The sequence below is a fragment of the Urocitellus parryii genome, chromosome 4 (genome assembly GCF_045843805.1).
Source record: "Urocitellus parryii isolate mUroPar1 chromosome 4, mUroPar1.hap1, whole genome shotgun sequence".
Taxonomy (NCBI): Eukaryota; Metazoa; Chordata; class Mammalia; order Rodentia; family Sciuridae; genus Urocitellus; species Urocitellus parryii.
The window spans coordinates 117,887,342-117,899,886 of record NC_135534.1 but is presented as its reverse complement, the minus strand read 5'-3'; the positions used below and the strand labels follow the sequence as shown (position 1 = coordinate 117,899,886).

At 39.9% G+C, this 12,545-nt stretch overlaps 1 protein-coding gene across 2 annotated transcripts in view; it reads left to right on the top strand.

Moving 5' to 3' along the window:
• Positions 1-3,924, top strand: part of Snx19 (sorting nexin 19) — a 42,969-nt gene extending 39,045 nt beyond the window's left edge. For both annotated transcript variants that reach the window (XM_026392439.1, XM_026392437.2), the window contains exons 9-11: positions 1,330-1,514; positions 2,359-2,446; positions 3,604-3,924. In XM_026392439.1, coding sequence (XP_026248224.1) covers positions 1,330-1,514; positions 2,359-2,446; positions 3,604-3,736 — 406 coding nt within the window. In that variant the 3' untranslated portion in view covers positions 3,737-3,924. The remainder of the gene's footprint in view (positions 1-1,329; positions 1,515-2,358; positions 2,447-3,603) is intronic.
• The last annotated feature ends 8,621 nt before the right edge of the window (positions 3,925-12,545 follow it).

The window sequence follows — 12,545 nt, the reverse complement described above, 5'->3', positions numbered from 1 at the left end:
GGTATGGTCCCAAACAGACTTCTGGACATGAATAGAAGTGGTAGAAGGTCCATCCATGACCAGCTTAGCTATGCCAGCCTCTAACCAGGTCTACTAAGGAGACCTTGACAGTCTTAAACCTCAGCTAGTGATTATGTCACTCTGAAAAAAAATACAGGAACAAATAATGTTGAGACACCTTCCAGGTTTTTAGTTAAACTTTGGATTTGGTATATGGAAGAAAAAAAAGGGAAGTATTTATTATGCTGAAAACAGTTGTCAGTTAACATACATTTTTGAGCATAAAATATTTTGGGAAATTTTTATGAAGTAGGAGACACAGAACTCTTGTGCCACTTACAATTGAGTTGAAGAAGCAAAGATATAAACAAATGAGAAATCATTCATACTCTAAAGTAAAATATTAGCTCCAAACTTGTGATCCAGCACTAAGGACTAGAAGAGGTCTCAGCAGGAAGAGAGCACCTCTTCCTGGAGGAGGTACAGCTAAACAAGGAGTGTTAAAGTGGCAGACTTCTGTTACTTGAGAGGAGAGGGCAGGTATAGAAACTCCTCAAAATAGGTCATAGGGACTTGAAGACCAACTGGACATGCCAGGGTGACAAGAAAGAAGGTTAAGGGTTTGTTGTGTGAAAATCACGAAACCCTTAACTCTGAAGGCTGTGTGTACAGGTTACTTAGAAGGTTCTAATGATTCCTACTGGAAAGGTTAGATGCAACCTTAACTCAAGATTGAGGCCCTTTTAGTGTTTGTTCTATAAAACCCTTGTACAACATGTGGCTCAGAGTGAATCAGTAAATAACACTATTATTGTTACTCAACTTCAAATTCTTAATCCCCATTGTTGAATTGGCTTGGTTTTGATTTTGAGCATTGGTTGTGACTTTGCTTTGTCCTATTCTAATTGTTCACATGACTTATTCTATTTTAATCCACTGGGGATACTATAAAAAATGCTATAAACTGAGTGGCTTATAAACAACTAAGTATATTTAATACAGTTCTGAAGGCTGGAAAGTTCAAGATCAAGGCACTAACAAATTTTATATCTTGCAAAGACCCACTTCCTGATTCGTAGACTGCCGTCTTCCCCTGTGTCCTCACATGATCTCTTGGGCCTCTTTTATAAGGGCATTAATCACATCATGAGGGCTCTTCCTCCATGACCTAATCGATTCACAGAGTCCTCACCTCCTAATACCATCTCATTGAGGGTTAGGATTTCAATATTATAATCTAGGAGGGAGATATAAACATCCAGTTCATTGTCTTGCTGCACCATTTTTTTCCCCAGGTTAATCTGAGATTTCTTTTATTTTGTATCATAGGTGGCTAGAAGTGCAGGTAGCTAATCTCACATGTCCACAGCACTGGGTGCAGTACCTCCGGCTTCTTCGGGAGTCCATCTGGCCTGGTGGAGTTCTTCCCAAGTTTCCGCGGCCTGTAAGGACTCAGGAACAGAAAGTGGCTACTGAGAAGCAAGCTTTGCAGAGCCTGATGGGAGTCCTGCCAGGTAATTGGATAAAGAGATTAATTATATTGAGAGCTCTTTTCCTCCCATCCTGCTTTGCCACCATTGCCCCACATCCTTCCCCATTTTCAGAAGAGCTCTGAACATAGCTAGACTCAAAAACCTATTGATCCCCCTACCCACCCATTTTGCCAACTAATAGGAAAATGGTCATGGCTGGGATTCTTTTAGTCCTCACTTAGGTGATAACAAAACAGTGAAATGGATCACTATGGCCACACCCTAAATATTAGGGGAGAATCCTGTAGGTATTTGGATTCATAATCCTTGGGCAGGTCTAAGGAAGCTGTGCCCTTCCCACCAGATGAAAACTTGGTTTTCTGCCAATTCATGGCATCTTGGGACCAGGGAAGAACATGATATGTCCTACAAAAACTTAGACTTCATAAATTGAGCCCTTAATAGTAAGTAGAGACAAAACCCAAGAAAGTCTTTTTCTTCCTTTATGTTATTTTAAAGGGCAGGAAAGGCAGCTTGTCACCTGTGGCTGTGGTAACTAGATGACAGTGGTGAATGCAACTCTAGACAATCTGTTTTATTTACCCTTATTTATCTCTTCTCCAACCTAAACCATTACCTCATAAGTAATACCTGTTCTTTTGTGGCAGGTTATAAAATTATTTCTTGAGGCCTATTTTTATTTAGGCACCTAACTGAAGAAACTTATTTTTCTTGACTTTAGGAAATTTTGGTTTAACTACATGGTTTAGAGATATGCCTAAATTACTGAATCTTTTTAAGATGGCAGAGATCCTGGGGAGACAATCTCCTTAGACCCTAAGACTTCAGTAGTAACAAAAAATTCTATCTTTTTTTTTCACACTAGATTATTTAATAGAAATCCTAGGGGTGAACAAATGCCAGTTGAGCTGGAGTCTAGTCTTGGAGTCATTACAGCAGCCACTCATCAACAGGTAGGCTAAAACATGTGTACCCAGTATCAACACAGGCTGTTTGTGGTCCCAGAGGTATGCAGGGTTTCTAAAGCCCACATTGAGAATGAAATTCTAGACTTGCTATGGACCTGACTGCAAAGTCTACGTCCAGGTTCCATACACATTAAGTAAAATCCAGACTTCTGAGCAGGTCATTTCATGGTAGTAAGTGACTATGGGACCAGCCCCCATTTGTATTTGGAAGAACTCAGCACAGAACTCCATATGAGCTGCTAAAACCCTGTTCCAGGCTCGTCCAGTGTGCTTAACAGTTCTTTCCACCATCTGCCAGCCATGTTTACACTGCAAGAACATACCTTGGCCTATGCATTATAAGCCACATATGATTTTTATTAATTTTTATTGGTGCTTTATAATTATACATAATAGTTGGATGTGAGGGCAATCTGGCTACTACATCTATTACCCCATTGATTTTCAGAGTTGATTGGGCAATCTGGCTGGTGAGGCAGGCATTCCCTTCCTTCATCACTGCTCCCTGTGCATTCTTCCAGAAGCTGGACACTTAGTAAAGAGGATAACCTTCTCTAAGAGGAAGTCTATTCTTCAGTCAAGGGCGTATGAGTAGCTGTGCTCCCCTTAGAATTTTTAACATAGAATTATAGATTTTTAACATAGAATCCTAGCCTCACTGCAAAACTTGACCAGTGTTGAGATTAGGGGTTGTCTCTGCTTAATATGAAATAGATGAGATTGTGTCTTTCAGCTGCCACTCCTCAAGAGTCCTGACTTTGTCTCACTGTCTATAAGGTAGCCTGTAAATCTGTAGTTATTAATCTTAAGAAGAAGCAGTAGTTAGTAATGTGATATCACAGGGATTTTCCCTTATAGTTCTTAAGAATAGTCTTATGTGCTACTGTAAAAAGAAGTGGCAATTTATAAAATCTAGTCTCAAGTACTGTTATTGCCATTATTATGGTTGTAGCTTTTAGTAATTCAACAAACACTTATTAGTAGTTCAGTAAACATCTTGGGAGACACTTTATCAAAATGCTGCAGTTTAAAGTTATCAGTAACGGGTGAAGGGGGAAGCTAAAATAAATGTCACAAATAGGATCTTATGTTTCTTGACTGAGCCAGATTCTTCTCTAAGTTCTTTTATCCATTTGTTTCAGACATTTGATTTACTGCCTTGGAGACATCATCATAGAATTCTTGAATCTCAGTGCATCTGATGAGGAATCTGCCTCAAACACTTCTGCCTCAGATACCCCAGGCATCCCCAAGAGGATGGGAGTCTCCTCTTAACTAGGGGTTATTCACATGATCTTCACAGATTAAGAAAGGAGACTTAGCCCAGAGACCAATCAGGATGCCTGGACCTCAGGAATCACCTTACAAGGCCTAGGTTTCAGTGGCTCAATTCTCCTATGAGTCCCACTCCATTTGTAGCAGGTGACAAGGATGTATATGTACAATTGCATGCATATTCATGTCCATGGCTTTTGTGTGTGTGTGTGGTGTTTGTATTGTTGCTCGTGGTAGATCCTGTGTACTTTGGAGAAGGAAGCTGTGAAGTAGAGGAATGAGCCCCTTTTGCTTCTCCTTTTGCCCTCCTCCCTAAGACTGCCAGAAATCTGATCCTGTACATACATGTGCCCAATCCATGAACACACATGATCAAGATCTGGAAAGAATAAGAAAAAACTAAAGCCAGATATCCTTGGAAGAGAAAACAATCTTCTGAGCTCTCTGTTCCCACCTGGAAACTAAAAATTCATTCAGGGCCACTCTTGAAAGCCAGATTCCCTGGTCCTACCTAGTTTCCTAACAATTCTAAAAGAAGAGGGAAGGAAAATATTTCTTAAGGGACTTCTCACTCATTGGCTGTTGTCCAGCACAGCAGCCTAATGGAGGGTGCTGTGAATGCTGCTCCCTTGGGTGGCCACACTTTTCCTCTCCAGAAGGTTTCAAAGCAAACTGCCAGAACTTCTGGTAAATCCACCCCCACCGTTCACACCCTTTCCTGAAAGGGATTTGCAACACAGATTTTATTTATTAGCTTTCCTCCCAACCCCCTGCCCAAAAGCCATTGAGTTATTGGATTTGTGACCTTCCTTCTGTCTTCAACAAAATCACATGGGAAATTATATATATATTCAGCCTCAATGTTTCCAAAGAGAAGGGAAAGTACTTGCTCCATGATTGGGGATGCCCAGAAACCCAGAGAGTAGAGAGTTCTTCCTTCATACATCTTTAGCAGAAAGTTTTTACTCTGAAGAGATAATATTAGCATACTTGCAGGAATTAGTTTCAACTTTCTGCTCCTTAATCATCTAATTAGACTTTAAGAACCAAGCAATGAGGACAGGTTCTCCAGCAGATTGTAGTGTCCACTAGAGAGATGGAACAGTTCAAAGGAATTGCCGGTAGAAAAGGGACCATATGGAGTTACAAGGAAAGTGCCGCTCATTCAGTGTGCATGAATATCTGGTGAAAAAAAGTTTCCAGGGTGCCACCAGGAGATCATGGCTAACCCCTCAGCCCTTTAGCATCACACTTGCCTCTTTGTACCCTGTTTTCACTGAACCATGAAATCTTCTTACTGGGAGAAAAAGAGTCTTTAAGAATTAGACCAATTAGAATGGGGTGGGGCATCAAGAACCAACATCGGGGTTCTTGTAGACTTTGAAGTAGGTAACGAGCACACAATTAAAGTTGTTCGTAGAAAAAAGTTGTGAAACCATGTTACTTTTTACCTCCTTTGGTGGCTCCTAACCTGTGAAACCATGTTACTTTTTACCTCCTTTGGTGGCTCCTAACCGTAGTTATGTTATGATGTAATGGTAAGGCTTAGGTATGCTACTCTTGCCAAAGGGCAAGGAAATGAATGAGATAATCATTCGTGACCCCTTCTGTCCTTAAAGTTGATTATGACAGTAACTTGACTTTAAAGTTCTGGAAGCATCTTCCACCCTAGACTTTCACAACAGGGTAGCTTGTGGAATTGCAGGGGTCTGGCAGGACACTTTAAAGCTGATCCTGTGACTCTTTCAGTGAAGACCATTCTACTTTGGTGAGGTGGAGACGGGTAGCCTTCTTTCCCCATAGTTTCCCCTCATGTATACCTACCCTTCTTTCCCCATACTTTCCCCTCATGTGTATCTGCAGACTTAGATTGCTTTAAATTCACTATCGGTTCTGGCTCAGATGCAGCACAAAGTTGGTGGACGATAACCTGACACACCATAAAATTCCTATAACAGTAAATTCTAAGGAATCTTTGACACTTCCATCCCATAAAACTTGCTTGCATTTCATGTTATATAAGAGATCCCACCCATGCTCCACCTGCCCCTAAAAGATAAGCTATCCTCACAGTCCATTGGAAGGAAATGGGTTAGCCTAGACAAAAAGCTTGTCAGTCCACCTCTGATCCTAAATACATAACCACTATAATACACTATACTAAGCTGTCTTTTATGTTACAGAGAAAAATAAAATCAAATTTTCATTTTTAAGAAGTCTATAACATAAGAGCTAGCAAACTTGTTTGTTTGTTAGTTTGCTTTAGAGGAGGAAAAGTTTATTTTGGCTTCCAGTTTCTGAAGTCTCCTTCCACAGATGGCTGACTCCACAGCTCTAAGCCACGGTGAGGCAGAACATCACAGCAGAAGGGCATGACAGAAGAAAGCAGAAGCTAGCAAAATTTTTCTTTAAGGGACTAGAGAGTAAATGTTTCAGCCTTCATGGCTATCTGGTCTCTATTACTTAGCTCTTCCATTGTAGTGTGCAGACAGCCATTGACAATTCACAAACAAATAAGTGTAGCTGTGTTCCAGTAAAATTTGACTTACAAAAACAGGTAGCTGACCAGATTTGACCCATGAATTATAATTTGCAGAGCCTAGGTCTAGCAAGTTAGAATAATGCTTATCAAACTTCCACATGGCTGCAATTCATTCACCTGGGATCTTGGGAAAATGTAAGTTTTGATTGATTTGTTTGGAATGAGGCCTAGTAAACGTACTAGTGCTATGCTATAAAAATGTCCATGACATGATTATCTCACCCCTTCACTGGGTGAGGAAGCAGTTGGAGATGCCGGTCTTCAGGAACCCATTCAGCCAAGCTACCCTGGCAAGCCTCAGTTTCCACAGACCCTCAGCACCTGCTGTTTATCCCTTGCAGTGGAGCAAGATGTGTTTTCCCATGATGAAGAGAGGAAGGTTAGTCAACTCTTCTGGATAGGAAAGGGGACAGGAACCAGGGAAGGATTGGTAATTGGGAAGGAAGGGAAACCATGATGCTTTTGTAGTTTAAGGCCCAACTGGGAAAGCTCTGCCATGACTTGGCCCCTCTGTTTCCTTTCCACTGGAAATGCCAGAAATCATAGGGCAGTTTTGGCTCACACTGCTTTTGTGGATAAGAGAATGAAACCATTATGGGGTGAATTTGAGCACACAAATGCCCATCACTTGAGAGAGATGGATACACACAAACAGGATTTCTCAGGAAAAAAGCAGTGAGGGAGACATTGCCCCAAACATAATGTCCACACCCTGAACCTCACCTGTGTGTGTGTGTATGTATGTGTGTGTGTGTGTGTGTGTGTGTATGTGTGTGTATACACACACACATATCTAAACCAAAAAGAATATCTAGGTGTCAAGCAAGAAACAAGTGAAACTCATTATTAAGTGAAGCTTTTTCAGGATGTGGCTCAGTGGCAGCAGTGAAGGAAGCAGACATAGCTCTGAAATGGCTGAGAAAACATGGACACCAACAGTCACCTTAGCAGATACACTGAGCTATTCTCAGACTTGCTGAGCCTTCTTGCTGTCTCCCTCTCACTTCTTACCAGTCTCTGGTCTGAAAGTCCATTTTGACACTGTTTTCTTGGAAGTGAAAACAAGCATGTAACAGGATGCAGAGAACTGGCTTGATATCTGACAACTGGACTTCTCTACATGTCTTTACTTTTCAGACTTCACTTGCAAATGCTTCTGTAGGAATCACTAGCAGTTACTGGGTTGGGAGGGAAGAATAAAAGAACAAGAGAAGGCACAGTATCTAGATTCAAACTTAGACAACATGTCTTGAAGTGACATTTTCTGTGCTTTTTATCCTAAAGTAGATCCCTTTGTTACTAGCCAGTATTGGTTAGGTAATGAAAACTAATTTTAGCATCAAAGTGTCATAATGATTAAGAAGGTAAGTGTGTGGTTCATATATATAAATCATCCACACTTTGGCTTTTGTTTTTTCTTCTGCTTACATCATGTCACCACTGCACCCAGTTATTATAAACAAAGGAGGGTTGTTATGATTACTTCTAGAAACTTGGATTGACTCCTGAAGATAAAGACCAAGCTAGATAAACACCAAAGTCTCTGATTTCAGATAAAGAGACTAACATGTCCACAGAAGCTATGACTTTTGTGTCTCAGGTCAAATTGGATTTGGTGACCAACAAGCATAGATAATCAACCCTCTTGCCTGTTGCCCCTGCTGAGGAATCATTCTTCTCCAGTTGTTATTTAAAATATTAACTATGAATCTTGCCATGAGGGAGAAGACACCTTAATAAGGGAGGAAACCTCTTTTGAAGTTCATGGCCTTTACATATATTGCTCATATGAAGTCCAACTTCATAAAGTGATAGCAAGTCAGTTCCTTTCCAGCTGCATATGGTTGTACTCAAAAGAGCCTTATGTTACTGAGGAATGCAAATGATTCAAGAACAGTGAAGGCATCTTCCATTAAGGCTTCATGAGTTTCTGAGTCACATAGGCTTGGTTGTCAGACTTTTTCATGGGGAAGAATCCATTATAGAGATTATCATTTTTTGATGGCAACAAACACATTTTGTATCTCTTTTACTCCTATTATATCCCTATGCCTCCCCAACCTTTCTCCTCCCACTTTCTATCTGTGAGATACACACACACACACATATATATACACATACATACATATATATGTATGTATATATATAATTGTGTGTGTGTGTGTATATATATATATATATATATATTTATATATATAATGCCGAATTAAAGCAGAAGGGGCAGTAACAACAATATATATTATATACACATACACACACACACATATATTATATGAATGATGTAAAACCAGGCTTTGCTTATTTAAGAGGTAAAATATGTGAATAAATCCAATGGAAAAACTTGCTATGGATCTAAGATGGCAGCCGGTACAACAGAGTGACAAATTTTCATCTTTAGGAACTTAGTATATCTTTATTTCACAGCAAGTATCAAATGAAAGAAGTTTATTCTTTTATTTTCCATGCCAAAACAGTACTGGTTCTCATCTAAGTATGTGGACCATAAGGTTTAAAAAAAAAAAAAAAAGCTTTTTAAAAACATGTGTCTCCATTTGAAAATGGTTTTAAAAATCATTCAGTCATAAAAATAGCCAACATCCCTGCTGATTCCACAGCCCTTTCCCCCAACTGCACCTACTTTTCATCTAAGATCAGGAGTAAACCAAATATCTGCCTAAAGAAAATAATATCAACTTCTTCCTGCCTCAGACACAAATCTGCAAGGAATACAATTACTATGAAGAGAAAATCAACACAACTTTCCCTTCCCCCTGCTATTTGAATTCTGTAAAATTATCCTTGAGTTCCTTTAAAAGTCTATTTCTCAGTTTGCCTAAGCCATGTATGTATAAGATACCACAAAGAAAACTCTTCAAAGTTTGTAGTAAATGAAGAAAAGGAAGGATAGCATAGAGTATATGCTGTCTTCCCCACCACATTTGCAAGTATTTGCACAAACCTGACAGATCAAAATGAGTCAGTTTGTGGTTAGAATGAGAAGGAAGCCAAGACCTCTGGTTACAATGCTGCTTTATGGCAATAAAATCACCTGTTGTTTCTGTCTGAAGAATAATTGTCAGTCCATTGATGGAAAAGAAGGAGCAGACAGAGGAGCGAGTTCAGTCTGAGAATCAAAACTATTGTTCATTTTATAAAAAGGAGAATCTCTAGACAACTTAGTGCTTGGGTCATATATTAGTTTAAAGTATGCCTGCATAAGAAGAATTGCATCTGTTGTGGAATGAAGTTCATGCCTCGTGCCAGTGCACATTTGCACAACATATGATGTGAGATAGTCTCTAGAGCCAAGATTGGTTCTGTATCCACCCTGGGGCAGGTTGGTTAGTCTCCAGTGTAAACCTCCTTGGGATTAACCACTTATTCCAGTGGAGAGCACTGGATAATTAATACCAGATCTGTCCCAGACAGCTTTGTATATCTTCATATGAGTGAGGACCCAAAGTTTCCTTTTCAGTGGCTCGGTTTGGATGGGGTAAAGAAATCTGTTGTTACAATGTTTAAAAGCAAAGCTATATCCATATAGATGTGTGTATCTTGCATAGATATGATCTTGGGAGTAGCAGATGGTGTATATAAGGAAGAGCTTGTCTGGACAGTTAACGGGGGAATAAGTTTGCACATATGAATACAGCAATAATATCTGTAGCATTTCTGTTTGCAAGAGCAAGATTATGTCTTTTTAGCAATCTGGAAAGGATAGAGGCAAGAGCTTGTGTTTCAGCATGCTCTGCATCCTGAGGTTTTGGAAATGGAAATGTGCCTACTATTGGGGGTGGGGGCAGGGATGACCTGAGTTCTTTATAGGATTAAGGTTTCTGTGGATCTTTTCCAAGTGATGGAAATTTTCTTCGTTTAGTCTTTTTCATACAACCATTCTTGAACCTATAGGTTGCCTCACGCAATTGCTTCTCTATATTCATTTCTGAAACCCTTTTATTAAAAACAAGAGCAGAAAATGACCTTAAAAAACTGTTCGTATCTCTATCATTTCTCCTTTTCTTGTACAGTGCCCAAATTATTTTCTCTTTATCCCTAATTTTTCCTCAACTTATCAGTCTAAGTGGGTAATTTGGCCCACAAGTCTATCTTTTTGATAGTAAATTAATATTGGCATCAACTTAACTTTATGGGTAAGCCTTAATTGTGAGTATTTCCTGAACTTGACTCCATAGTTGTTATTCTGTGAGAAACATTGGCCCAATCTCCATCTGTGCAATCAGAATAGCCATCAAGCCCGAGATTTTGATAAATTATTCACATGTTGCTCACTATTCACACTAGAAAATTTAGCTATACAGATGTCTTCCTTGATTCTAAGTTCAGATTCTGAGTTTCAAATAATCTAGTGACTTGAATTTTCTATTGCAAATTGTAAAAACAGCTCAGACACTGGAAAATATAGCAACTTCTAGAAACACTGATAAAGCCACTTCCCCCGGATAACTTCTACACTTTCAACTTCCTACAGAAACTTTCTGAATACTGTGAAAATGCTGATTAATTAGAGTTCAGATTGTGTGGGGAGGGGAAATATGTGCAAAACAAAGGAAGAAAAACTGTCATTAATTGGATCTCTTCATTCTATGTACCTGCTTCCTACCTTCAGTGATAGACAATATGTAATAAGCTCCTTTTAAAAATTTGTTTTAAAACTTGTTTAAAAAATGTAAATAAGTTCATCTTAAAGTCAGCACAAATTGGTTGGCAAGTACACAACTGTCTTCACTGAGTGACAGTCCAATTTCCATCTAATCTGCCCGTAGATAATGCCTATTGCCTCTGTTTTTCTGCTGGCCTATAAGCTCTTTGCAGGCAGATTATCTTGTTTATTGTAATCTCTTCACCATTTAGTGCCCAACCAGGCTTAGTTTTCTCCTTATATAGTCTCTCACATCACAAATTTCCCAGAGCCTTGGCCAATTTCTCCATCCTGTGCACAAGGTAATGATGCTAGTGATAGACTCTGCATAGTTGCTTGGTCTGTAGAAGAAGTTGGCAAGCTTCTTGTGTCAGTGAGCAACATTTTTCTTTCCTTCTGGTAAACTTGGAATCCTAATCACCATCTGACAATTTTCTTTCCATCTTCTTGTACACCATAGAACCTGAAGAACCCTCCTGACTAAACCAGAGAGAGCAAGAACACACAGTTCCCAGCAAGCAAAGACAAGGCCTTGAGCTCTTGTCTCCCCGAGACTTTGCCTTTGCTAGGAAAATATACCAACAGAAGATAGGTTGCTTAACCTCAACCTGCAAAGAAGGGGGTTCCTGGAGCTACAGCTGCCTCTATCTAAAATTTGCAAAGCTCCAAGACTGTTGCCACAGTAACCAGCGAGCTCCTGCTTCTAATGCCTTTGACACAGCTTGTCTAATCCGAGGTGGAAATGTCCCCAGAAACAGACCCCAGGCTGGCAGCTCTTAACTGTAACCCACCTCATAAGCACATATCCGGCAAAAGCCTCTTGGTTGCTGGGGTGAATCAGTCTCTGATCACCACAGGAGGAATCTGATGAACTCCAAGGGTGTTGCTCTTTTTTTCACTTGCAGACAGACCCTCCAGCCACATCTCTTGGTGAAAGTGTTCATCTTGTGTGGTTTGTAATGCTGAGTTAAAGTGGAAGGGGGCAGTAACAACAAAGCGTGTGAATTCTCTTCCTGTTCTCAGGGCAGCTTCTCAGCAAACAATGTTAAAAAATGAAGGGGAGTATTAGGTCTGTCCTTGGGGAATTTGTAGACTATGGCTATAATTGATTGTTTCAGCTCACAGATGCACCCACCACTGTAAGAGAATGCTGATTTCACTCTTACAGCACCTCTTGCTGTAGGAAAACAGGCGATTAATAGTATCCATGAGACCTAGATCGTGTCTATTTAACTCTTCAGGCAATACAAAGGCAGAGATGCTCATTTTATGCTTTGGAATTGTCACGATATGTCCTGTGACTTCTACTCACTCCAACTTCTGCCCCCCATCGCTGCCAAAGGAAAGCAGTGAAATGGAAATGCACATTTATCTGACTTGAGAGGAGCTGGCTTCTAGTCAAGGATCCTAGAGACCTTGGATCAATCTCCTCCTTACCTACCTGGACTTCAGTATGTTCAATACAATGTTGGATGAGACCATAGATATGACCCCATCCAGCTTGACAACATCTGTAGAGAGCAGGAATTGTCAGGTCTGGGCCAGTTTTGGGAAGGATAATGATGCTCTCTGAATGTTCATCATAAAAATGAATAATTACTTTTCAT